This window comes from Pleurodeles waltl, chromosome 1_2 (assembly GCF_031143425.1).
Source record: "Pleurodeles waltl isolate 20211129_DDA chromosome 1_2, aPleWal1.hap1.20221129, whole genome shotgun sequence".
Taxonomy (NCBI): Eukaryota; Metazoa; Chordata; class Amphibia; order Caudata; family Salamandridae; genus Pleurodeles; species Pleurodeles waltl.
The window spans coordinates 1022994552-1023018976 of NC_090437.1; the positions used below are offsets into that span (position 1 = coordinate 1022994552).

Consider the following 24425-nt stretch of genomic DNA (forward strand, 5'->3'; position numbering starts at 1 on the left):
TTTAACTGTCTGCACCTGGTGTACAGTTGAATTGTGCCAGTAAACGAGAGTTAGATGCCAGGCTTGAAGATGCAGTCAAGGACTTGTTTGAAGATGTACCACATATTAGGAAAGTAGTGATGTCTGCCTAGGCTATAACAGGGATATGACTTGTGGAAATGCCCACTCTAAAGGGCTAGTCAGCCAGCAAGTCTGTAGGAATAGGTGCCCCCTATAGTATTGTCTGTGTGGAACATCACAAGGAACCGTCAAGCACTAGTAGTAAAGCCTTTAAGCCAAGAAAATTGCCTTCAGCTCCAACATATGTGCTGGGACATACGTGATTTGTCACAAAAGATACTGACTAGGTTCCCATACAGGCTGTCATCATCAGCACTATGAGTAGGTTTTCATAAGCAATAGATAAGTCAGACAGGAAAGGCACTCTACCAAGAGTTTTGCAGAATGATTCCACCATTCCAAGATCATAACGCAGGATGGATTTCTCAAAGATATGTCCCAGTGCTTTGTAAGATGAAGCTTCAGGGAGTGCATCTGGAGCTAGGTGTGTGGTACAACTCCCATGCAAGAAGTCTCTGGAACCATCAACCTGTCACAATCCACTGCACAAGAAAAGACCCACTACTTGGCTGAGGGTAGTTACCTTCGCTACAGGAAAAATGCCTTTACCAGAGTCAGCACCCTTCCTAGAGAGACTGAATGAAGCAGTTGTCTAGGAATCAGTACCTGTGAACCTAGGTGTCACTGGAGCCAGTACCTATGTGAAAACCAAAGGGGCAACACTGAGACCAAACAGCAATGCTCTGTAGAGGTACAGTGCGTCCTTCATTGCGAAGAAATTAATTACCTTTAACCCCCAGCTCCCCAGGGTTGACATCTTCCACATATTAACATGCCTGCATCTTTCCCAGTTATCAGGCTGGGAATCCCCAGCAATGTTAAGTAGTCATAGGTCTCAACAAAAGTGTTTGATTAGTAGCACATCCACCTCATTTCAAACAATTTGAACTTCAGCCAATGAGGTCGACGTGCTAGCTCTCCTACTCCTAGAGGAGCTCACATTTCATAGTACAATGGGTGAGTAGAGTATATAATAAATGGGCTTCTGACCGGGGAGGAAGAACGGTATCATGTCAAAATATTAAAGATACCAACACTTCAGAACTGGAGTTACAAGTGACTAATTTCTTCTTTAGAATTGATCATTCACATATTCACATGCTTGAATCAGAATAGGAAGCAATATCACACAAACATAGTAATGCAAAGAAACCTAGAAGCAGGCTCACCTTTAATGAAACAGGTTTAAAAGAACTGCTGTCTCATTGCTAAGTTGGCCTCAGCATTCACATCGAGGCAGTGGTGCTTTAACATGTGCCAGATCCTCACTCTGCCCTGCTGTGGACACTTGGCTTTGCGGTGGCAGAAAGTGATGCAGGCTGAGGGCCAATATACTGTATTCCCTGCTTGGATAGTGGTCAACTCCTTCCTGGCTGGCCAAAGGATACAAACAGATGAACGTAGTAAAACAGCTTCAATGAGATGAGTCAGAAGGGACACTAGGGATGGATATAGGCTTGGTTCGTTAGAGGACTGTTTCTTGTCATTCTGAGAAATGGTCCTTTGATGGTGAAAGCCTACCTTTTGCCTACCCTCTTTGTTGATGTAAGCGCTTGGAGAAGTGGTTTTTTTTTCCCCCAAGAGATTTAGTTGTGCCTTGTGTATCAGCTCGAAGGGCAGTAGCATGAGTTGGCTCAAGGCAGTGTATAGTTCCCATGATACAGGAGTGTGCTATACAAGTGGAAATGTCCTAAAGAGCCCTTTCATAAATTGTTTTACCATCCTTTGAGAGAACAGAGCGGAAGAGGTGATTACCATCTTAAATTGAGATATTGTCGCCAGATGAACTCATACTGACTAGTATTTAAGACAACTCTTGGCTAGGTTGAACAAGTATGGATGTATCTGCTGAGACGGCATGCCCTTTCAGTCAGATTGCCAATGTCTTTGCGGATGCCTTTGATCAGTTCCCTCTGATCCCCCGGGTACTGAGGAAGGTGAAATAAGATCACTGAATCCTGATTCTTATTGCTGCGGCATGGTCACCACAGTACTGGTACAACAAAATGCTGCAACGATCTACATGTACAGCGATGCACTGACACTGCACAGCATGGTACCTGACCACTTACAGTTTGGTTACTTTGATTTCCAATGGAATGTAAGAACATCATAGCAATGACACAGGTGCCTGCAATCACTAAGACATATAACACCAAGTGTAAACTTGTTTGTGTCCAGTGCAGACTCGGAGTGCTTCACCCACTCTATTAGCACATGGTCTCACGTTGCCACAATCTGCTAAAGTAGAACTTCTATTTCCTGTTGCTCTGGGTGGAGAATAAATCCAGTGTCGGCTGATCCCACTCTCAGAAAATGAAGTCAGAACTTGTGGCAGTCCGAACGTTGTTGACTAAGCACTTCCGCCTGATCATTGTAACGCCCCGACAGGTTCCAAAGCTCTTGCGTTGGATTGAGTCATGAAACATTGATGTCATATTGTCCATTCTAATGAGAACTGATTGACAAATTATTGTTGGAAGGGACACTTGTAGGCCCAGTCTAAAAGACCATAGCTCCAGTATATGGATATGTAAGCATGCTTTTATCCAGAGGCCTCAGGTCAACAGCTTCTGCATATGAGAACACCAGCCATCCATGGACGCACTTATTGTTAGCATTACTCTGTATGATGAGGGATGGAAGGAGAGGCCACCTTAATATTATCTGAGAATCTCCCCCCACAACAGTGCTTGTTTTAGACATTTTGTGACTCTGACAATGTTGTCCCATGAGTCATGGATGTTTTTTTTTGAATGTCTAGTTCTTTCTGGATAGGTCTCATTTGGAGCCTGCAAAAGGGTAGAAGGCCTATGAAGAATGACAATAGGCCCAGCAGGGACTTGTGCTGCCTAACTGTTATGGATTGCATGGTAGATAAACTATCTGAAATTGTCTCCAATTTCACCATCCTTTTTGTTGATGGGAGTGTCTTTCCTAATTGTGTATAGAGTATCCTTCCCAAGAACCATATCTTTGCATGCTGCTCTAGGGATGATTTCCTTTTGTTCAGCATGAGGCACAAAATGTGAGACTGACTGTTCCAGGCTGCCTAGAAGCCTTTGCCTCTTCCTCTGATGGAGCCTTGCTGTGCCAGTCTTCCAAGAATAGGTACGCTTGGTGACCTTGTCGTTCAAGGAAGGCACCAGGCACTTAGCAAAAATTTGAGGTTCTGATTTGAGGCCAAATGAGTGCCTTGAGTTGGAAGTGCTGGCCCCCCACTGAAAAGTCTAGATGCTTCTGGTGGATAGGAACGTAGAAGTACGCATCTGGATACTCCAGGGAATTATGTTCAGAGGACCATCAGGAGGACTTGTTGGAGTTTAACCATCTGAAGGGTCTGCTTCTTTTAATAGCTTGTTCAGTTGTCTGAGGACTATAATCGGTTTTCAATGTACCATTTTCTTTTTTTTAATAAAAAAGAAACTAGACTAGATTTTCCAATTTCTATTCTTCCCTTGAGAAGAAGAATTTACTGTTGCAGCTCTCTCAAGTGGAGATGATGTTCCTTCTTGGACGGGCAGACAGGTCTTTGTACGAATTCCAACGTACATCTGGTATGCACAATCTGGCCTCCCTATAAATTTGATGTTGGAGACTCCCATGTGGGTGCTTAAAGGAAAATTCTCTCCATCATCCAATTGCTAGGATTGAGATGGAAGGGGGTGGGGCTGTGCAGAGTCAAGCTCTCTTCTGGTTATAGCTGGAGTGTGATTGAGAGGAGCTCCTCAAAGGGTTATCAGTCTTTAGGCATGTACAGCTCAGTTACGAACCAGCTCTGGTTAGAACTAGGAGTATGAGGGAAGGTTAAAAACAGCTCACTAATATACTAGACCGTTGCACAGAGTACATGCTCATGTGGACACTTGGTTACACTTTCCAGATGCTTAAAAAGTCCACTAAGACTGTCAGAAGAAAGCATGAATTCTCACAAAATAACAGCCTGCTGGGCTACATTTTTTTATTTGATTTTTACAAGCAATGCTAGGAGAAAATGGGGTGTATTATATGGTGTAGTTGTGCAACCTCACTGTACAGTACACTTAACTTAGCATCTGTGACAGTGACACCACTGTTTGCCTGCCATACCTAATCCTTCTTTGCTGCTGTGTCCATCTCAGGCATCAAAGAATAGGATCAAAGTTTAAGGGTAATCTTGTATGTATGGAGCATTTCCATAGCACTAACATACCAAAAAGGCAGCAGAGTGCTCTACAAGGCCAAAGAGAGGAAAGGTAGCTGATTTTTGGGCAGTTATGTAGTATTCTTTAAAAAGGTACATCTTCAATTGTTTTCCTAAACTGGAGCTGGAATGGAATTGTCCTGCTAGGTACAGGATTGCTGTTCCAGATCCTGGGTGCACAGATGGAAAAGGCCTGTCGCCTTGTTTCTTCTTTTTTACACATCTGAGTCTGCACTCTGATGGCGTCCTGGCGGCAGGTGTATGATGAGCCCTCAGAGATGGTGAGCATGTTTTTAAGGTAAACAAGGGTGCTGCTGGCTGTGATGGCTTTGTAAATGATGAAGCTGGTTCTGAAGATGCCATGGGCCAGCAGGATGGAGGTGATGTGATCATTTCTTCAGGCCCTTAACATGCAGCAGACTGTAGGATGGGCTTAAGTGGAGCTGCAGTGTGAAGTATGGGAGACCATGGAGCATGGTGTTACCATCATCTAGATGAGAAAGTATGAGGGCTTGAACAGCAGATCTGAAGTCAGTTTCTGGAATAGAAGTGTTTCATGTGGTGCCTTCCATGTTAGGGCGTGGTAGGAGCTAGGGGCAAGATTCCAGTCTCTTCCTCCTTTCTAAACCTTTTCCAACCCTCCCTCCTAGATATAATCCATGTAATCCTCCCTGATGGTTTAATGGTGCCTCTATAGGTCTGACTTCTCTGGTACACATCAAGTGTTTTACTCTTGTGTTAATGTCCACTATAAAGATCTTAAGTACTTGTATGCCAGGTGTCGTTTATTCTCACTCCAATACCATGCTTATGCTCAGTGGTGGTCACTCTGCATATCCACAATATAGTCACACATCAGAGGTCAAACATGTCTCAAAGTCCAACCCACATAACATTTCAACTAGCTACTCAGAAGAACGCCCAGGAAGCCAATGCAATTTGGGGAATTTCACAATCTTGCCAAAAGTATGGAGTGCTATATGAATAATGCAATCTGGCCGATCAAAAACAAGCATTAGTCCTTCAAAGAGGTATGAAGCGCGCTCAATATATACCAACACAATTCTAAGACAAACCAGTTATCTAGGAAGAAAGGCTTTCACCAGAGTTGCAACCCAGCTGAAAATGCCAGGTGCACCATGTACTGACAGTGGACTGTTTGGCCAAAAATCTTCCTGTGCAGACATTCATACTGACAAAGCCGATGAAAAGGCTGCCGAAAGCTTGTTGCTAACTTTACAAAATCAGCTTAAAGTCATAACGTCAAACTGCTGGGTAAAACAGGGTTAATAGCCGAAGGCATAAACCTGAGTACAAGCCCATTTTTACTATGTACTGAAAAACAGAAAGCATTAAAAAAGCATTATTGCACCAGTACGAGGAACAGATTTGACTGCATCCAATTACAACAGTCTCATAACTTCACCCAGCAGCTCCATAAAGAATATGAGAATGGGATGATGCATGCATTCATGTGATGGTCTTCCAGGCTTGAATGTGGAATCAAACCCTCATGGGGTGACAATGCTCACGGACCAACAGATATTCTTGATGAGAAAAGACCTCCAACCAAGAACCAGCACCTTAGTGGGAGGCACAAGCTTTCTGAAGTTTTATGCTATTTCCAATGGAGGACCATGCTTCATTACGACACCCAAAATGCCATGAATAAATCAAAAAAAAATTCAAAGAGTGGAAAGAGAAGTTCCTGTAATGTCTTACATGCTGGCTTAACAGATATCACTGCCAAGCACATGGTTGAAAAAGGATTTTGCTTTGAAATTAGTTTCCCCACAAGGTGGTTGCTCTCCCAGTCTGAAGCAGGCCAATGGCGTGGTAGCACATGACTAAGACAAGAAGAGGCAGCTGTGTGGAGGCTGGGGCCAGGGTTAGTAGGAGAAGAAATACAGTGTGGATGTGAAATAGAGAAACTTGAATGTGGATTATATAAGCATGAACGTGCAGTAAAGGATAACCGAAATCTCACCTTATCAATTGTGCCCAGGACTAGAGCTATTAATAGCCATTTTATGTCCTTTACAGCTATCCCATTTCCAAACCCTTCTTATACTGCACTCAGTCATTTTCACAATCTGACAAAAAATTGGATAAATCATCATAATCTTAACTGATTGTACCTTTCTGAAGGTCGTATTCTAAGCTGTTTTACAATACTTTTGAATATTCTTGTGATATGTTCGGATTGTCTGCTGAAGGTGGTTTATAAGCTTGACCTAATCTTCCTCTTTAACTTCTGTATTTTCTTTGTTTGCTACTTTCAGAGCTTCCCTTTCCATTATTGTTTCTCTCCCATGTGCCCTCACAAGGACATGCTCAGGATATCCAAGGTGCACATTCTTTGGCCAAATCAGCAGGTTTCAGAGTTTCTACTCCGGTGAAAATTTCTCTTTATAAGTAACAGTTTTCGACCTTGGATTCTTTACTTAAAATTTTATTCATAATACTTGCTGGCATGACACTCTACAAGTGGCTGTTTCTTGCCATAAGAGAATGCCTTTTATTGTGTCATCTTCAATTTGCCACATTGTCCAAACATTTGACATTCTTGCCGATATCATTTGTGAAATTGAGGTTTTGATCATTAAGGTTTGAACTTACAAAAATGTGAGAAATGCTTGTGTTTCATCCAACATTATAAACAGGAAGTCAAAACATTCCAAGAAAATGATTTTATTGAGGAAGGCTTCACGTTTTTTCACCTCAGGCAAACTCCTTTTTCCACAATCAGCAAATAATATACACATGACCTATCCGGTACACACCTTATTTTAAGAGGGAAATGAAACCACAGCTAACACCCAATTTGGATTTTAGATAGAAATCAAAGTGGCTAAGTACCCTGAATGTCTGGTTGCAACAGAGGGCCTATCAAATACCGTACAAAAAAAGCAGCCCAGCAGAACTAGTTCGTATTAACTATTAGATGCACTTTATTATGTCTTAAGATTTATTATCCACACACTGCTTATTGTGCGCCTAGTTTTCATTAAACTGAAAATCAACAGGAGTATCTGCGTTTACACCAAATATCTACCTCAATGGCAGCAGGAAAGGTAAGACAATGTTTCAAATGTTAGTTATGTAAGCATGTGATCTGTGGAATAGCTTTTGATAAACACCACAGTGCCCACAACGTACCTGATTTGCAACTACTGCATCTTGAGGATCATCTGGTTCTGCTGCTGCCAACAAGGCTTGCAATGATAACAAGACCGTCCGAAGGGTCATAGCTGCTGCCCTAAAATCAATATAAAATATAGTGGTTGATTTCTCTCCTAGTTATACTGTCATATTTTTTGAGGGGCATTAACAGACTTTAATTGTCTTCAAAACAACTCTCTAAAGCACATAAGAAAAATGACTGACAGGATATGAAATTATTTACCAACACTAAGGAGCAAACAGTAACATTTACAACAAATAACCTCAGTAACGGGTGTCATTATTAAAAAATGTAATGAAAATCAATTCTGAAGTAAACAGGAAAGGGTTATTTACTTGTAGTCTTAGCTCGACATCGTAGGACTCTTCACTGAATTTATAAACGTTAGACTAACTCCCTGCTGCATACGAGGGCCCCAGAGTATGTTCCGTATATGTCAGTGTTCATCTATCCTTATGATAACCAGCATCCTGTAACAGCCTATCTAAAGATAATTTTTTGGGCCTGGGTATAAACAAATTAACATATAATGAGCAGTTTAAGCCCACTTTGCGGAACCTAATGTGCAAGATGAGGTTTTAAAGTATATGAAAATGTAGGTTAAAAAATGCAGTCTGATAAGCTTACATTGTAAGGTAAAAACATGTGTAGGAAGTTGGCTCTGTATGTGCTATTTCAAAGTAAGGAATAGCATGCACAGAGTCCAAGGGTTCCCCTTAGAGGTAAAATAGTGGTAAAAATAGATAATACTAATGCTCTATTTTGTGGTAGTGTGGTCGAGCAGTAGGCTTATCCAAGGAGTAGTGTTAAGCATTTGTTGTACATACACATAGACAATAAATGAGGTACACACACTCAGAGACAAATCCAGCCAATAGGTTTTGTTATAGAAAAATATCTTTTCTTAGTTTATTTTAAGAACCACAGGTTCAAATTCTACATGTAATATCTCATTCGAAAGGTATTGCAGGTAAGTACTTTAGGAACTTCAAATCATCAAAATTGCATGTATACTTTTCAAGTTATTCACAAATAGCTGTTTTAAAAGTGGACACTTAGTGCAATTTTCACAGTTCCTAGGGGAGGTAAGTATTTGTTAGGTTAACCAGGTAAGTAAGACACTTACAGGGCTTAGTTCTTGGTCCAAGGTAGCCCACCGTTGGGGGTTCAGAGCAACCCCAAAGTCACCACACCAGCAGCCCAGGGCCGGTCAGGTGCAGAGTTCAAAGTGGTGCCCAAAACGCATAGGCTAGAATGGAGAGAAGGGGGTGCCCCGGTTCCGGTCTGCTTGCAGGTAAGTACCCGCGTCTTCGGAGGGCAGACCAGGGGGGTTTTGTAGGGCACCGGGGGGGACACAAGTCCACACAGAAATTTCACCCTCAGCGGCGCGGGGGCGGCCGGGTGCAGTGTAGAAACAAGCGTCGGGTTCGCAATGTTAGTCTATGAGAGATCTCGGGATCTCTTCAGCGCTGCAGGCAGGCAAGGGGGGGATTCCTCGGGGAAACCTCCACTTGGGCAAGGGAGAGGGACTCCTGGGGGTCACTTCTCCAGTGAAAGTCCGGTCCTTCAGGTCCTGGGGGCTGCGGGTGCAGGGTCTCTCCCAGGCGTCGGGACTTTGGATTCAAAGAGTCGCGGTCAGGGGAAGCCTCGGGATTCCCTCTGCAGGCGGCGCTGTGGGGGCTCAGGGGGGACAGGTTTTGGTACTCACAGTCGGAGAGTAGTCCGGGGGTCCTCCCTGAGGTGTTGGTTCTCCACCAGCCGAGTCGGGGTCGCCGGGTGCAGTGTTGCAAGTCTCACGCTTCTTGCGGGGAGATTGCAGGGTCTTTAAAGCTGCTCCTCGAAACAAAGTTGCAGTCTTTTTGGAGCAGGTCCGCTGTCCTCGGGAGTTTCTTGTCTTTTTCGAAGCAGGGCAGTCCTCAGAGGATTCAGAGGTCGCTGGTCCCTTGGAAGGCGTCGCTGGAGCAGAGTTCTTTGGAAGGCAGGAGACAGGCCGGTGAGTTTCTGGAGCCAAGGCAGTTGTCGTCTTCTGGTCTTCCTCTGCAGGGGTTTTCAGCTAGGCAGTCCTTCTTCTTGTAGTTTGCAGGAATCTAATTTTCTAGGGTTCAGGGTAGCCCTTAAATACTAAATTTAAGGGCGTGTTTAGGTCTGGGGGGTTAGTAGCCAATGGCTACTAGCCCTGAGGGTGGGTACACCCTCTTTGTGCCTCCTCCCAAGGGGAGGGGGTCACAATCCTAACCCTATTGGGGGAATCCTCCATCTGCAAGATGGAGGATTTCTAAAAGTTAGGGTCACTTCAGCTCAGGACACCTTAGGGGCTGTCCTGACTGGCCAGTGACTCCTCCTTGTTTTTCTCATTATTTTCTCCGGCCTAGCCGCCAAAAGTGGGGCCTGGCCGGAGGGGGCGGGCAACTCCACCAGCTGGAGTGTCCTGCTGGGTTGGCACAAAGGAGGTGAGCCTTTGAGGCTCACCGCCAGGTGTGACAATTCCTGCCTGGGGGAGGTGTTAGCATCTCCACCCAGTGCAGGCTTTGTTACTGGCCTCAGAGTGACAAAGGCACTCTCCCCATGGGGCCAGCAACATGTCTCGGTTTGTGGCAGGCTGCTAAAACTAGTCAGCCTACACAGATAGTCGGTTAAGTTTCAGGGGGCACCTCTAAGGTGCCCTCTGGGGTGTATTTTACAATAAAATGTACACTGGCATCAGTGTGCATTTATTGTGCTGAGAAGTTTGATACCAAACTTCCCAGTTTTCAGTGTAGCCATTATGGTGCTGTGGAGTTCGTGTTTGACAAACTCCCAGACCATATACTCTTATGGCTACCCTGCACTTACAATGTCTAAGGTTTTGTTTAGACACTGTAGGGATACCATGCTCATGCACTGGTACCCTCACCTATGGTATAGTGCACCCTGCCTTAGGGCTGTAAGGCCTGCTAGAGGGGTGTCTTACCTATACTGCATAGGCAGTGAGAGGCTGGCATGGCACCCTGAGGGGAGTGCCATGTCGACTTACTCGTTTTGTCCTCACTAGCACACACAAGCTGGCAAGCAGGGTGTCTGTGCTGAGTGAGAGGTCTCCAGGGTGGCATAAGACATGCTGCAGCCCTTAGAGACCTTCCTTGGCATCAGGGCCCTTGGTACTAGAAGTACCAGTTACAAGGGACTTATCTGGATGCCAGGGTCTGCCAATTGTGGATACAAAAGTACAGGTTAGGGAAAGAACACTGGTGCTGGGGCCTGGTTAGCAGGCCTCAGCACACTTTCAATTGTAAACATAGCATCAGCAAAGGCAAAAAGTCAGGGGGCAACCATGCCAAGGAGGCATTTCCTTACACAACCCCCCCCCCAAACGAAAGAGGATGAGACTAACCTTTCCCAAGAGAGTCTTCATTTTCTAAGTGGAAGAACCTGGAAAGGCCATCTGCATTGGCATGGGCAGTCCCAGGTCTGTGTTCCACTATAAAGTCCATTCCCTGTAGGGAGATGGACCACCTCAACAGTTTAGGATTTTCACCTTTCATTTGCATCAGCCATTTGAGAGGTCTGTGGTCAGTTTGAACTAGGAAGTGAGTCCCAAAGAGGTATGGTCTCAGCTTCTTCAGGGACCAAACCACAGCAAAGGCCTCCCTCTCAATGGCACTCCAACGCTGCTCCCTGGGGAGTAACCTCCTGCTAATGAAAGCAACAGGCTGGTCAAGGCCATCATCATTTGTTTGGGACAAAACTGCCCCTATCCCATGTTCAGAGGCATCAGTCTGCACAATGAACTGCTTAGAATAATCTGGAGCTTTTAGAACTGGTGCTGAGCACATTGCTTGTTTCAGGGTGTCAAAGGCCTGTTGGCATTCCACAGTCCAGTTCACTTTCTTGGGCATTTTCTTGGAGGTGAGTTCAGTGAGGGCTGTCACAATGGATCCATATCCCTTCACAAACCTCCTGTAATACCCAGTCAAGCCAAGGAATGCCCTGACTTGAGTCTGGGTTTTTGGAGCTACCCAGTCCAGAATAGTATGGATCTTGGGTTGGAGTGGCTGAACTTGGCCTCCACCTACAAGGTGTCCCAAGTAAACCACAGTTCCCTGCCCTATCTGGCATTTGGATGCCTTGATAGAGAGGCCTGCAGATTGCAGAGCCTTCAAAACCTTCTTCAGGTGGACCAGGTGATCCTGCCAGGTGGAGCTAAAGACAGCAATATCATCAAGATAAGCTGTGCTAAAGGACTCCAAGCCAGCAAGGACTTGATTCACCAACCTTTGGAAGGTGGCAGGGGCATTCTTTAAACCAAAGGGCATAACAGTAAACTGATAATGCCCATCAGGTGTGGAGAATGCTGTTTTCTCTTTTGCTCCAGGTGCCATTTTTATTTGCCAGTACCCTGCTGTCAAGTCGAAGGTACTTAAGAATTTGGCAGCACCTAATTTGTCTATGAGCTCATCAGCTCTTGGAATTGGATGAGCATCTGTCTTGGTGACAGAATTGAGCCCTCTGTAGTCCACACAAAACCTCATCTCTTTCTTTCCATCTTTGGTGTGAGGTTTGGGGACTAAGACCACTGGGCTAGCCCAGGGGCTGTCAGAGCGCTCAATTACTCCCAATTCCAGCATCTTGTGGACTTCCACCTTGATGCTTTCTTTAACATGGTCAGATTGTCTAAAGATTTTGTTCTTGCCAGGCATGCTGTCTCCTGTGTCCACATCATGGGTACACAGGTGTGTCTGACCAGGGGTTAAGGAGAAGAGTTCAGGAAACTGTTGTAGGACTCTCCTACAATCAGCTTGCTGTTGGCCAGAGAGGGTGTCTGAGTAGATCACTCCATCTACTGTGCCATCTTTTGGGTCTGATGACAGAAGATCAGGGAGAGGTTCACTCTCTGCCTCCTGATCCTCATCTGTTACCATCAACAGATTGACATCAGCCCGGTCATGGAAGAGCTTAAGGCGGTTCACATGGATCACCCTCTTGGGGCTCCTGCTTGTGCCCAGGTCCACCAGGTAGGTGACCTGACTCTTCCTTTCTAGTACTGGGTAAGGGCCACTCCATTTGTCCTGGAGTGGCCTGGGAGCCACAGGCTCCAGAACCCAGACTTTCTGCCCTGGTTGGAACTCAACCAGTGCAGCCTTTTGGTCATACCAAAACTTCTGGAGCTGTTGGCTGGCCTCAAGGTTTTTGGTTGCCTTTTCCATGTACTCTGCCATTCTAGAGCGAAGGCCAAGTACATAGTCCACTATGTCCTGTTTAGGCTCATGGAGAGGTCTCTCCCAGCCTTCTTTAACAAGGGCAAGTGGTCCCCTTACAGGATGACAAAACAGAAGTTCAAAGGGTGAGAATCCTACTCCCTTCTGTGGCACCTCTCTGTAAGCGAAAAGCAGGCATGGCAAGAGGACATCCCATCTCCTTTTGAGTTTTTCTGGGAGCCCCATGATCATGCCCTTTAATGTCTTGTTGAATCTCTCAACTAAGCCATTAGTTTGTGGATGGTATGGTGTAGTGAATTTATAAGTCACCCCACACTCATTCCACATGTGCTTTAGGTATGCTGACATGAAGTTGGTACCTCTGTCAGACACCACCTCCTTAGGGAAACCCACTCTGGTAAAGATACCAATGAGGGCCTTGGCTACTGCAGGGGCAGTAGTCGACCTAAGGGGAATAGCTTCAGGATACCTGGTAGCATGATCCACTACTACCGGGATATACATATTTCCTGAGGCTGTGGGAGGTTCTAGTGGACCAACTATGTCCACACCCACTCTTTCAAAGGGCACCCCCACCACTGGAAGTGGAATGAGGGGGGCCTTTGGATGCCCACCTGTCTTACCACTGGCTTGACAGGTGGGGCAGGAGAGGCAAAACTCCTTAACCATGATGGACATATTGGGCCAGTAGAAGTGGTTGACTAACCTCTCCCACGTCTTGGTTTGTCCCAAATGTCCAGCAAGGGGAATGTCATGGGCCAATGTTAGGATGAACTTCCTGAACAGCTGAGGCACTACCACTCTCCTAGTGGCACCAGGTTTGGGGTCTCTGGCCTCAGTGTACAGGAGTCCATCTTCCCAATAGACCCTATGCGTTCCATTTTTCTTGCCTTTGGACTCTTCAGCAGCTTGCTGCCTAAGGCCTTCAAGAGAGGGACAGGTTTCTTGTCCCTTACACAGCTCCTCCCTTGAGGGTCCCCCTGGGCCTAAGAGCTCAACCTGATAAGGTTCAAGCTCCAAAGGCTCAGTTCCCTCAGAGGGCAGAACTTCTTCCTGAGAAGAGAGGTTCCCTTTCTTTTGCTGTGTTGTAGTTGGTTTCCCAACTGACTTTCCTGTTCTCTTGGTAGGCTGGGCCATTCTTCCAGACTCCAGCTCTACTTGTTCACCCTGTGCCTTGCATTGTGCTCTTGTTTTCACACACACCAGTTCAGGGATACCCAGCATTGCTGCATGGGTTTTTAGTTCTACCTCAGCCCATGCTGAGGACTCCAGGTCATTTCCAAGCAGACAGTCCACTGGGATATTTGAGGAGACCACCACCTGTTTCAGGCCATTGACCCCTCCCCATTCTAAAGTAACCATTGCCATGGGATGTACTTTTCTCTGATTGTCAGCGTTGGTGACTGTGTAAGTTTTTCCAGTCAGGTATTGGCCAGGGGAAACCAGTTTCTCCGTCACCATGGTGACACTGGCACCTGTATCCCTCAGGCCCTCTATTCTAGTCCCATTAATTAAGAGTTGCTGTCTGTATTTTTGCATGTTAGGCGGCCAGACAGCTAGTGTGGCTAAATCCACCCCACCCTCAGAAACTAGAATAGCTTCAGTGTGGACCCTGATTTGCTCTGGGCACACTGTTGATCCCACTTGGAGACTAGCCATACCAGTGTTACCTGGATGGGAGTTTGGAGTGGAACCTTTCTTGGGACAGGCCTTGTCTCCAGTTTGGTGTCCATGCTGTTTACAGCTATGACACCAGGCCTTTTTGGGATCAAAGTTTTTACCCTTGTACCCATTGTTTTGTGAAGAGGCTCTGGGCCCACCCTCCTGTGCAGGTTTTTGGGGGCCTGTAGAAGACTCTTTACTATTTTTAGTTTTGGCTGTCTCATCACCCTTCCCCTGGGGAGTCTTTGTGACCCCTTTCTTTTGGTCACCCCCTGTTGAAGTCTTGGACACCCTTGTCTTGACCCAATGGTCCGCCTTCTTTCCCAATTCTTGGGGAGAAATTGGTCCTAGGTCTACCAGATGCTGATGCAGTTTATCATTGAAACAATTACTTAACAGGTGTTCTTTCACAAATAAATTGTACAGCCCATCATAATTACTTACACCACTGCCTTGAATCCAACCATCTAGTGTTTTCACTGAGTAGTCAACAAAGTCAACCCAGGTCTGGCTCGAGGATTTTTGAGCCCCCCTGAATCTAATCCTGTACTCCTCAGTGGAGAATCCAAAGCCCTCAATCAGGGTACCCTTCATGAGGTCATAAGATTCTGCATCTTTTCCAGAGAGTGTGAGGAGTCTATCCCTACACTTTCCCGTGAACATTTCCCAAAGGAGAGCACCCCAGTGAGATCTGTTCACTTTTCTGGTTACACAAGCCCTCTCAAAAGCTGTGAACCACTTGGTGATGTCATCACCATCTTCAAATTTTGTCACAATCCCTTTGGGGATTTTTAACATGTCAGGAGAATCTCTGACCCTATTTATATTGCTGCCACCATTGATGGGTCCTAGGCCCATCTCTTGTCTTTCCCTTTCTATGGCTAGGAGCTGTCTCTCTAAAGCCAATCTTTTGGCCATCCTGGCTAACAGGAGGTCATCTTCACTGAGAGCATCCTCAGTGATTTCAGAAATGTGGGACCCTCCTGTGAGGGACTCACTATTTCTGACTAACACAGTTGGAGACAGGACTTGAGGGGTCCTGTTCTCCCTATTTAGGACTGGAGGAGGGACATTGGCCTCCAAGTCACTAATTTCTTCCTCTGTGATGTCATCATCAGAGGGGTTGGCTTTTTCAAACTCTGCCAACAGCTCCTGGAGCTGAATTTTGGTAGGTCTGGAGCCAATGGTTATTTTTTTGATATTACAGAGAGACCTTAGCTCCCTCATCTTAAGATGGAGGTAAGGTGTGGTGTCGAGTTCCACCACATTCATCTCTGTATCAGACATTATTTTGCTAAAAGTTGGAAGACTTTTTAAAGAATCTAAAACTGTTTCTAGAATCTAATTTCAAACCTTTAACAAACTTTTAAACTCTAAAAGACAATGCTAAACAGGGACTTAACACACAAGGCCCTAGCAGGACTTTTAAGAATTTAGAAAAATTTTAAATTGCAAAAATGAATTTCTAATGACAATTTTGGAATTTGTCGTGTGATCAGGTATTGGCTGAGTAGTCCAGCAAATGCAAAGTCTTGTACCCCACCGCTGATCCACCAATGTAGGAAGTTGGCTCTGTATGTGCTATTTCAAAGTAAGGAATAGCATGCACAGAGTCCAAGGGTTCCCCTTAGAGGTAAAATAGTGGTAAAAATAGATAATACTAATGCTCTATTTTGTGGTAGTGTGGTCGAGCAGTAGGCTTATCCAAGGAGTAGTGTTAAGCATTTGTTGTACATACACATAGACAATAAATGAGGTACACACACTCAGAGACAAATCCAGCCAATAGGTTTTGTTATAGAAAAATATCTTTTCTTAGTTTATTTTAAGAACCACAGGTTCAAATTCTACATGTAATATCTCATTCGAAAGGTATTGCAGGTAAGTACTTTAGGAACTTCAAATCATCAAAATTGCATGTATACTTTTCAAGTTATTCACAAATAGCTGTTTTAAAAGTGGACACTTAGTGCAATTTTCACAGTTCCTAGGGGAGGTAAGTATTTGTTAGGTTAACCAGGTAAGTAAGACACTTACAGGGCTTAGTTCTTGGTCCAAGGTAGCCCACCGTTGGGGGTTCAGAGCAACCCCAAAGTCACCACACCAGCAGCCCAGGGCCGGTCAGGTGCAGAGTTCAAAGTGGTGCCCAAAACGCATAGGCTAGAATGGAGAGAAGGGGGTGCCCCGGTTCCGGTCTGCTTGCAGGTAAGTACCCGCGTCTTCGGAGGGCAGACCAGGGGGGTTTTGTAGGGCACCGGGGGGGACACAAGTCCACACAGAAATTTCACCCTCAGCGGCGCGGGGGCGGCCGGGTGCAGTGTAGAAACAAGCGTCGGGTTCGCAATGTTAGTCTATGAGAGATCTCGGGATCTCTTCAGCGCTGCAGGCAGGCAAGGGGGGGATTCCTCGGGGAAACCTCCACTTGGGCAAGGGAGAGGGACTCCTGGGGGTCACTTCTCCAGTGAAAGTCCGGTCCTTCAGGTCCTGGGGGCTGCGGGTGCAGGGTCTCTCCCAGGCGTCGGGACTTTGGATTCAAAGAGTCGCGGTCAGGGGAAGCCTCGGGATTCCCTCTGCAGGCGGCGCTGTGGGGGCTCAGGGGGGACAGGTTTTGGTACTCACAGTCGGAGAGTAGTCCGGGGGTCCTCCCTGAGGTGTTGGTTCTCCACCAGCCGAGTCGGGGTCGCCGGGTGCAGTGTTGCAAGTCTCACGCTTCTTGCGGGGAGTTTGCAGGGTCTTTAAAGCTGCTCCTCGAAACAAAGTTGCAGTCTTTTTGGAGCAGGTCCGCTGTCCTCGGGAGTTTCTTGTCTTTTTCGAAGCAGGGCAGTCCTCAGAGGATTCAGAGGTCGCTGGTCCCTTGGAAGGCGTCGCTGGAGCAGAGTTCTTTGGAAGGCAGGAGACAGGCCGGTGAGTTTCTGGAGCCAAGGCAGTTGTCGTCTTCTGGTCTTCCTCTGCAGGGGTTTTCAGCTAGGCAGTCCTTCTTGTAGTTTGCAGGAATCTAATTTTCTAGGGTTCAGGGTAGCCCTTAAATACTAAATTTAAGGGCGTGTTTAGGTCTGGGGGGTTAGTAGCCAATGGCTACTAGCCCTGAGGGTGGGTACACCCTCTTTGTGCCTCCTCCCAAGGGGAGGGGGTCACAATCCTAACCCTATTGGGGGAATCCTCCATCTGCAAGATGGAGGATTTCTAAAAGTTAGGGTCACTTCAGCTCAGGACACCTTAGGGGCTGTCCTGACTGGCCAGTGACTCCTCCTTGTTTTTCTCATTATTTTCTCCGGCCTAGCCGCCAAAAGTGGGGCCTGGCCGGAGGGGGCGGGCAACTCCACCAGCTGGAGTGTCCTGCTGGGTTGGCACAAAGGAGGTGAGCCTTTGAGGCTCACCGCCAGGTGTGACAATTCCTGCCTGGGGGAGGTGTTAGCATCTCCACCCAGTGCAGGCTTTGTTACTGGCCTCAGAGTGACAAAGGCACTCTCCCCATGGGGCCAGCAACATGTCTCGGTTTGTGGCAGGCTGCTAAAACTAGTCAGCCTACACAGATAGTCGGTTAAGTTTCAGGGGGCACCTCTAAGGTGCCCTCTGGGGTGTATTTTACAATAAAATGTACACTGGCATCAGTGTGCATTTATTGTGCTGAGAAGTTTGATACCAAACTTCCCAGTTTTCAGTGTAGCCATTATGGTGCTGTGGAGTTCGTGTTTGACAAACTCCCAGACCATATACTCTTATGGCTACCCTGCACTTACAATGTCTAAGGTTTTGTTTAGACACTGTAGGGGTACCATGCTCATGCACTGGTACCCTCACCTATGGTATAGTGCACCCTGCCTTAGGGCTGTAAGGCCTGCTAGAGGGGTGTCTTACCTATACTGCATAGGCAGTGAGAGGCTGGCATGGCACCCTGAGGGGAGTGCCATGTCGACTTACTCGTTTTGTCCTCACTAGCACACACAAGCTGGCAAGCAGGGTGTCTGTGCTGAGTGAGAGGTCTCCAGGGTGGCATAAGACATGCTGCAGCCCTTAGAGACCTTCCTTGGCATCAGGGCCCTTGGTACTAGAAGTACCAGTTACAAGGGACTTATCTGGATGCCAGGGTCTGCCAATTGTGGATACAAAAGTACAGGTTAGGGAAAGAACACTGGTGCTGGGGCCTGGTTAGCAGGCCTCAGCACACTTTCAATTGTAAACATAGCATCAGCAAAGGCAAAAAGTCAGGGGGCAACCATGCCAAGGAGGCATTTCCTTACAACATGTATGCCATCTCAGACTCCAAATGTTTCCTCTGCCCGTGATGCACTCTACTGGCAGTTAACTCATGAAGCCAGTTCTAAACAGTGAAACAGGATATATTTTTAACAATGCCCAACCTTACTCAGCTGGGGAAGTGGGTAGCTTGTGTATAACTTCAGTGAAGAATCCCATTGGACAAAACTAACTACAAGTTAAGAAACCTTTTCTTCTGCATTGCTGCATCTTCATCAGTAGTCACAAATGTTTGAACAGTGTAGCAACCTAGCTTTATCCACCAGACAGCAGGAAGAAACAGAACATACAACAGTACTAAGTGTACAGAGCGTAGTGCGACTAACATAATTTACATATTTAAAGAGATTTTTCAGGGTGTCCTGGTCTATTCTAGCATCAGCCTGCATGCCTGATTCTAAACAGTAGTGTCCTATGAATGTGTGGATCAATTTCCATGTTGCTGCCTTGCCTGTGTCAGCAAATCGGTATACTTCTAATCCAAGCCGTTGTAGCTGCTTTTTCTTTGGTAGAGTTAGCATTAGGATTGCCTGACAGAGGTCTGTTTGCTAATCGGTAGCAGAACATTACATAGGCTGCAATCCATCTCACAATAGATTGCTTGGCTGTGGTTAGTCCCATCCTTATTTAGCCATAGAAACAAACAGTTGGTTCGCTTTTCTCAAGTTCTTTTTTTTTTAACTAGCTAGAAGCAAAGGGCTCCTCTAATATTTCCTGAATGGAGGGCTCATACTGCTGAGGAAGGACTGGGAAAGAAAGTAAGCACAGTAATAATTAGATTGATATGAGGAATGAAAGATTTGTTCTCATTACCACCCTATTAAGAGTGAAAAACAGTTTAGGGTTCAAATGCTAATGACGCTTATAACTCTCTCCTAGAGGAGGTGAGGGCAGCTAGGAAAGATGCCTTACAAGTGAGCTTTTGCAATACCTTTTGTATCACCTCAGACAAGAGAGCCCATCATCTTTGACAGAACAATTTTCAACTCCCATGGTGGAGTAGAAAGTTTAATTGGGGGGGAAACACCGAGTTCTTCCAAAAACTCTGATGACAGGTATTTTAAAAGATGATAGTTGATTTGGAGTTTTTCTGTGGGTTGTAACTGCAGTCAGAGGAACAATTGCTGGTGTGAATTAACACTGGTCTCAAGATAAATACTGCAGCAAAAGTAAAATAAATTCCTCCTGACAGGTGACTGAATGATGCCCATTACCATGGCACCATATGTACAATCTTTTCCATTTTATGAAATAAGTCCTGTGGAGGGACATTTTGTTTCTTTCAAGATTTGCGTGCAGGCCAATGAAAGATGAAGTAGCTGTACTGTTTGACTTCTGCGGACATGCTGTGAAATCCAACTATGTTAAAATCAGGTGTTGAATTTGCCCTCGAAGTCAGGTCAGCAGATCCAGCTTGCACATGTATCTCCTGTGTGGTTCAATGGACCACAGCAAGTGGTGCCTCAGCCAATTCAGTACTATTAATATAACTTTCGCATGGATATCGCTCTAGTTTCAGTATTACTGAGGGGATCAGAGGGATTTGTGTCAAAGAGTAAAGAATTGGCCTTGAGCATCTGATCAATCCGGCATTTCACAAAGACCTCTACTGCAGCCTGGATGAGAAGTCTCACTATTTTCAGTTTTTTGCCATTACAAAGCGGTCTATACAAGGGTGTTTTCCACTCTTCAAACATCTTATTAGTTTGTCATCCAAGATTCACTTGTGAGACTATTTGTAATAGCAACTGAGAAAGTTTGTTGCCTCATTCTGCCGGGAATGTGCATCACTGTTAGGAGGCAGATCCCTTGATAAGGCCCAGTGCTAGATTGTTCGTACATGGACAAAAGTCTCGACCCGATGCCTCGTTGGCTGTCATGGTAATGCGTGGTGGTGGAACTGTGTTTAAATCTGGATCTTTTTCGGGGATGAGACAAGACCTGGAATGGAATGCTCTCAGTTCCAGACAATTTATGTACTATGAAACTTTTTCCCTTTCCACTGTCCCTGCACTGTCAAAACTTGTACCTGGGCTCCCCATCCTGACAGGGAAGCATCAAACATTATGACCTGTGAAAGTAGCTGCATCTGAAAGAGATCTATTTTGAGCAAGGTTTGTGTTGGTCCTCTAGACATTGCGGTAGCTGTCTAACATGCAATCTTGCATCTGGAACAAGGTAAATACAAGATGATTTCGAGGCTAAAAGTAAGGTAATTTGACTGCTGAGTTGGACAGATGACACTGCCTCCTCTGAAGGCGAAGAAAACAAGTTACTTACCTGTAACTACAGCTATCCAGTATTGGTATCTTTCATAAATTCACATGCTTGAATCATCCCCGTCGAAGTGGGAGTCCCACGGTACATAAAATAGCAATAAATAATAAATACAATTTTTTTTTGCCATAGGCTATAATGGAGCCAGCACTTGCTCCCATACCCTATCCATGTCCTTTTGTGAAAGGACCCAAACCTGCCTGCTGTCCAATCAGGCACCAGCACCCTCTAAAACCTTCTCCAGAGAAGCTCCCTTCCTCAGATTTTCCAGCACGAGAGTGAAAAATTAAAACCTGAGAGGAAATGCGAGCATCAAAGGGGAGGAGGGTGGGTCGCATGTGAATTTATGAAAGATACCAATACTGGACAACTGTAGTTACAGGTAAGTAACTTGTTTTCTTATCCAATATTGGATCTTTCATAAATTCACATGCTTGAATCTGAATAGACAGCAGTATGGTTGATAAACATTGTATCCAGCGTGGGTGGAGGGTGCGAGCATGAAGACCCTCTATCTCAAATATAAATAATAATAATAATCATAATAATAATAATAATAGTAAACTCATACATTTCTGACCGTGAGTTACGAAGGAATACAGATACTTTAAGTATATATATATATATATATATATATATATATATATATATATATATAGTAAAATTCATGCTGTAAATACCGACATTATATATATATATATATATATATATATATATATATATATATATGGAAAATGTCACTTACCCAGTTGTACATCTGTTCGTGGCATTAGTCGCTGCAGATTCACATGCTGTGCACATCCCGCCATCTGGTGTTGGGCTCGGAGTGTTACAAGTTGTTTTTCTTCGAAGAAGTCTTTGAGTCACGAGATCGAGGGACTCCTCCCATTTCGGCTACATTGCGCATGGGTGTCGACTCCATCTTAGATTGTTTTCCCCCGCAGAGGGTGAGGTAGGAGTTGTATATGCTAGAAATAGTGCCCATGCAATGGAGTTAATACGTATGTACATAATGTAGTTTAAAGTAATATATATATTTACATATATACAGATGTTCAAGATCAACTTCTAAACGGCTACAGGCTCCCGGGGAGGCGGGTGGGCGCATGTGAATCTGCAGCGACTAATGCCACGAACAGATGTACACTGGGTAAGTGACATTTTCCGTTCGGTGGCATGTGTAGCTGCAGATACACATGCTGTGCATAGACTAGTAAGCACTTATCTCCCCAAAAGCGGTGGTTCAGCCTGTAGGAGTTGAAGTTGTCTGAAACAATGTTCGTAGTACTGCTTGGCCTACTGTGGCTTGCTGTGTTGTTAGCACGTCTACACAGTAGTGTTTGGTAATTGTATGAGGCGTAGACCATGTAGCTGCCTTACATATTTCTGTCATTGTAATATTTCCTAGAAAGGCCATGGTAGCACCTTTCTTTCTAGTTGAGTGTGCCTTTGGTGTAATAGGCAGTTCTCTTTTTGCTTTAAGATAACAGGTTTGAATGCACTTAACTATCCATCTAGCAATGCCTTGCTTAGAAATTGGATTTCCTGTATGAGGTTTTTGGAAAGCAATAAATAATTGTTTTGTTTTGCGAATTAGTTTTGTTCTGTCAATGTAGTACATTAACGCTCTTTTGATGTCTAATGTATGTAGTGCTCTTTCAGCTACAGAGTCTGGCTGTGGGAAGAACACTGGTAATTCTACTGTTTGATTTAAGTGGAACGGTGATATGACTTTTGGTAAAAATTTAGGATTTGTTCGTAGAACTACTTTATGCTTGTGTATCTGAATAAATGGTTCTTGTATGGTAAATGCTTGAATTTCACTTACTCTTCTTAAAGATGTGATGGCAATTAAAAATGCAACTTTCCATGTTAAGTATTGCATTTCACAAGAGTGCATGGGCTCAAAAGGTGGACCCATGAGTCGTGTTAAGACAATGTTGAGGTTCCATGAAGGAACTGGTGGTGTTCTTGGTGGTATAATTCTCTTTAGACCTTCCATAAATGCTTTTATGACTGGTATTCTAAATAGAGAAGTTGAGTGCGTAATTTGCAGGTAAGCTGAAATTGCTGTAAGATGTATTTTAATGGAAGAAAAAGCTAGCTTTGATTTTTGCAAATGTAGTAAGTATCCTACGATGTCTTTGGCAGATGCGTGTAAGGGTTGAATTTGATTATTGTGGCAGTAATAAACAAATCTTTTCCACTTATTTGCATAGCAATGTCTAGTGGTAGGTTTTCTAGCTTGTTTTATGACCTCCATACATTCCTGTGTAAGGTCTAAATGTCCCAACTCTAAGACTTCAGGAGCAAGATTGCTAGATTCAACAATGCTGGATTTGGGTGTCTGATCTGTTGTTTGTGTTGCGTTAACAGATCTGGTATGTTTGGTAGTTTGACATGAGGCACTACTGAGAGGTCTAGTAGTGTTGTGTACCAAGGTTGCCTTGCCCATGTTGGTGCTATTAGTATGAGTTTGAGTTTGTTTTGACTCAGCTTGTTTACTAGATATGGAAGGAGTGGGAGAGGGGGAAAAGCGTAAGCAAATATCCCTGACCAACTCATGCATAACGCATTGCCCTGAGACTGATCTTGTGGGTACCTGGATGCGAAGTTTTGGCATTTTGCGTTTTCCTTTGTTGCAAATAGATCTATTTGTGGTGTTCCCCAACTCTGGAAGTAAATATTCAGTATTTGGGGGTGAATCTCCCATTCGTGGATCTGTTGGTGATCCCGAGAAAGATTGTCCGCTAGCTGGTTCTGAGTTCCTGGAATAAATTGTGCTATTAGGCGAATGTGGTTGTGAATCGCCCAATGCCATATTTTCTGTGCCAGGAGACACAACTGTGTTGAGTGTGTGCCTCCCTGTTTGTTTAGGTAATACATCGTTGTCATGTTGTCTGTTTTGACAAGAATGTGTTTGTAGCTTATTATGGGTTGAAATGCTTTCAGCGCTAGAAATACTGCCAATAGTTCTAAGTGATTTATGTGAAACTGTTTTTGGTGAGTGTCCCATTGTCCTTGGATGCTGTATTGATTGAGGTGTGCTCCCCACCCTATCATGGAGGCATCTGTTGTTATTACATATTGTGGCACTGGGTCTTGGAAAGGCCGCCCTTGGTTTAAATTTATACTGTTCCACCATTGAAGCGAGGTGTATGTTTGGCGGTCAACCAACACCAGATCTACAATTTGACCCTGTGCCTGTGACCACTGTGATGCTAGGCACTGTTGTAAGGGCTGCATGTGCAACCTTGCGTTTGGGACAATGGCTATGCATGAGGACATCATGCCTAGGAGTTTCATCACCTTTTTGACTTGTATTTTTTGATTTGGATACATGGCCTGTATTACATTGTGAAATGCCTGAACCCTTTGTGGACTTGGAGTGGCAATCCCCTTTGCTGTGTTGATTGTAGCCCCTAAGTATTGCTGTGTTTGACACGGCAGAAGGTGTGACTTTGTGTAGTTGATTGAGAAACCTAGTTTGTGGAGGGTTTCTATGACATACTTTGTGTGTTGTGAACACCTTTCTAGAGTGTTGGTT

General features: G+C 44.9%; 1 protein-coding gene across 2 annotated transcripts in view; it reads right to left on the reverse strand.

The window, feature by feature from the left end:
* The window catches only part of UBE2K (ubiquitin conjugating enzyme E2 K), a 164450-nt gene that overhangs the window by 21089 nt on the left and 118936 nt on the right, over positions 1–24425 (reverse strand). For both annotated transcript variants that reach the window (XM_069202022.1, XM_069202025.1), the window contains one exon: positions 7463–7562. In XM_069202022.1, coding sequence (XP_069058123.1) covers positions 7463–7562 — 100 coding nt within the window. The remainder of the gene's footprint in view (positions 1–7462; positions 7563–24425) is intronic.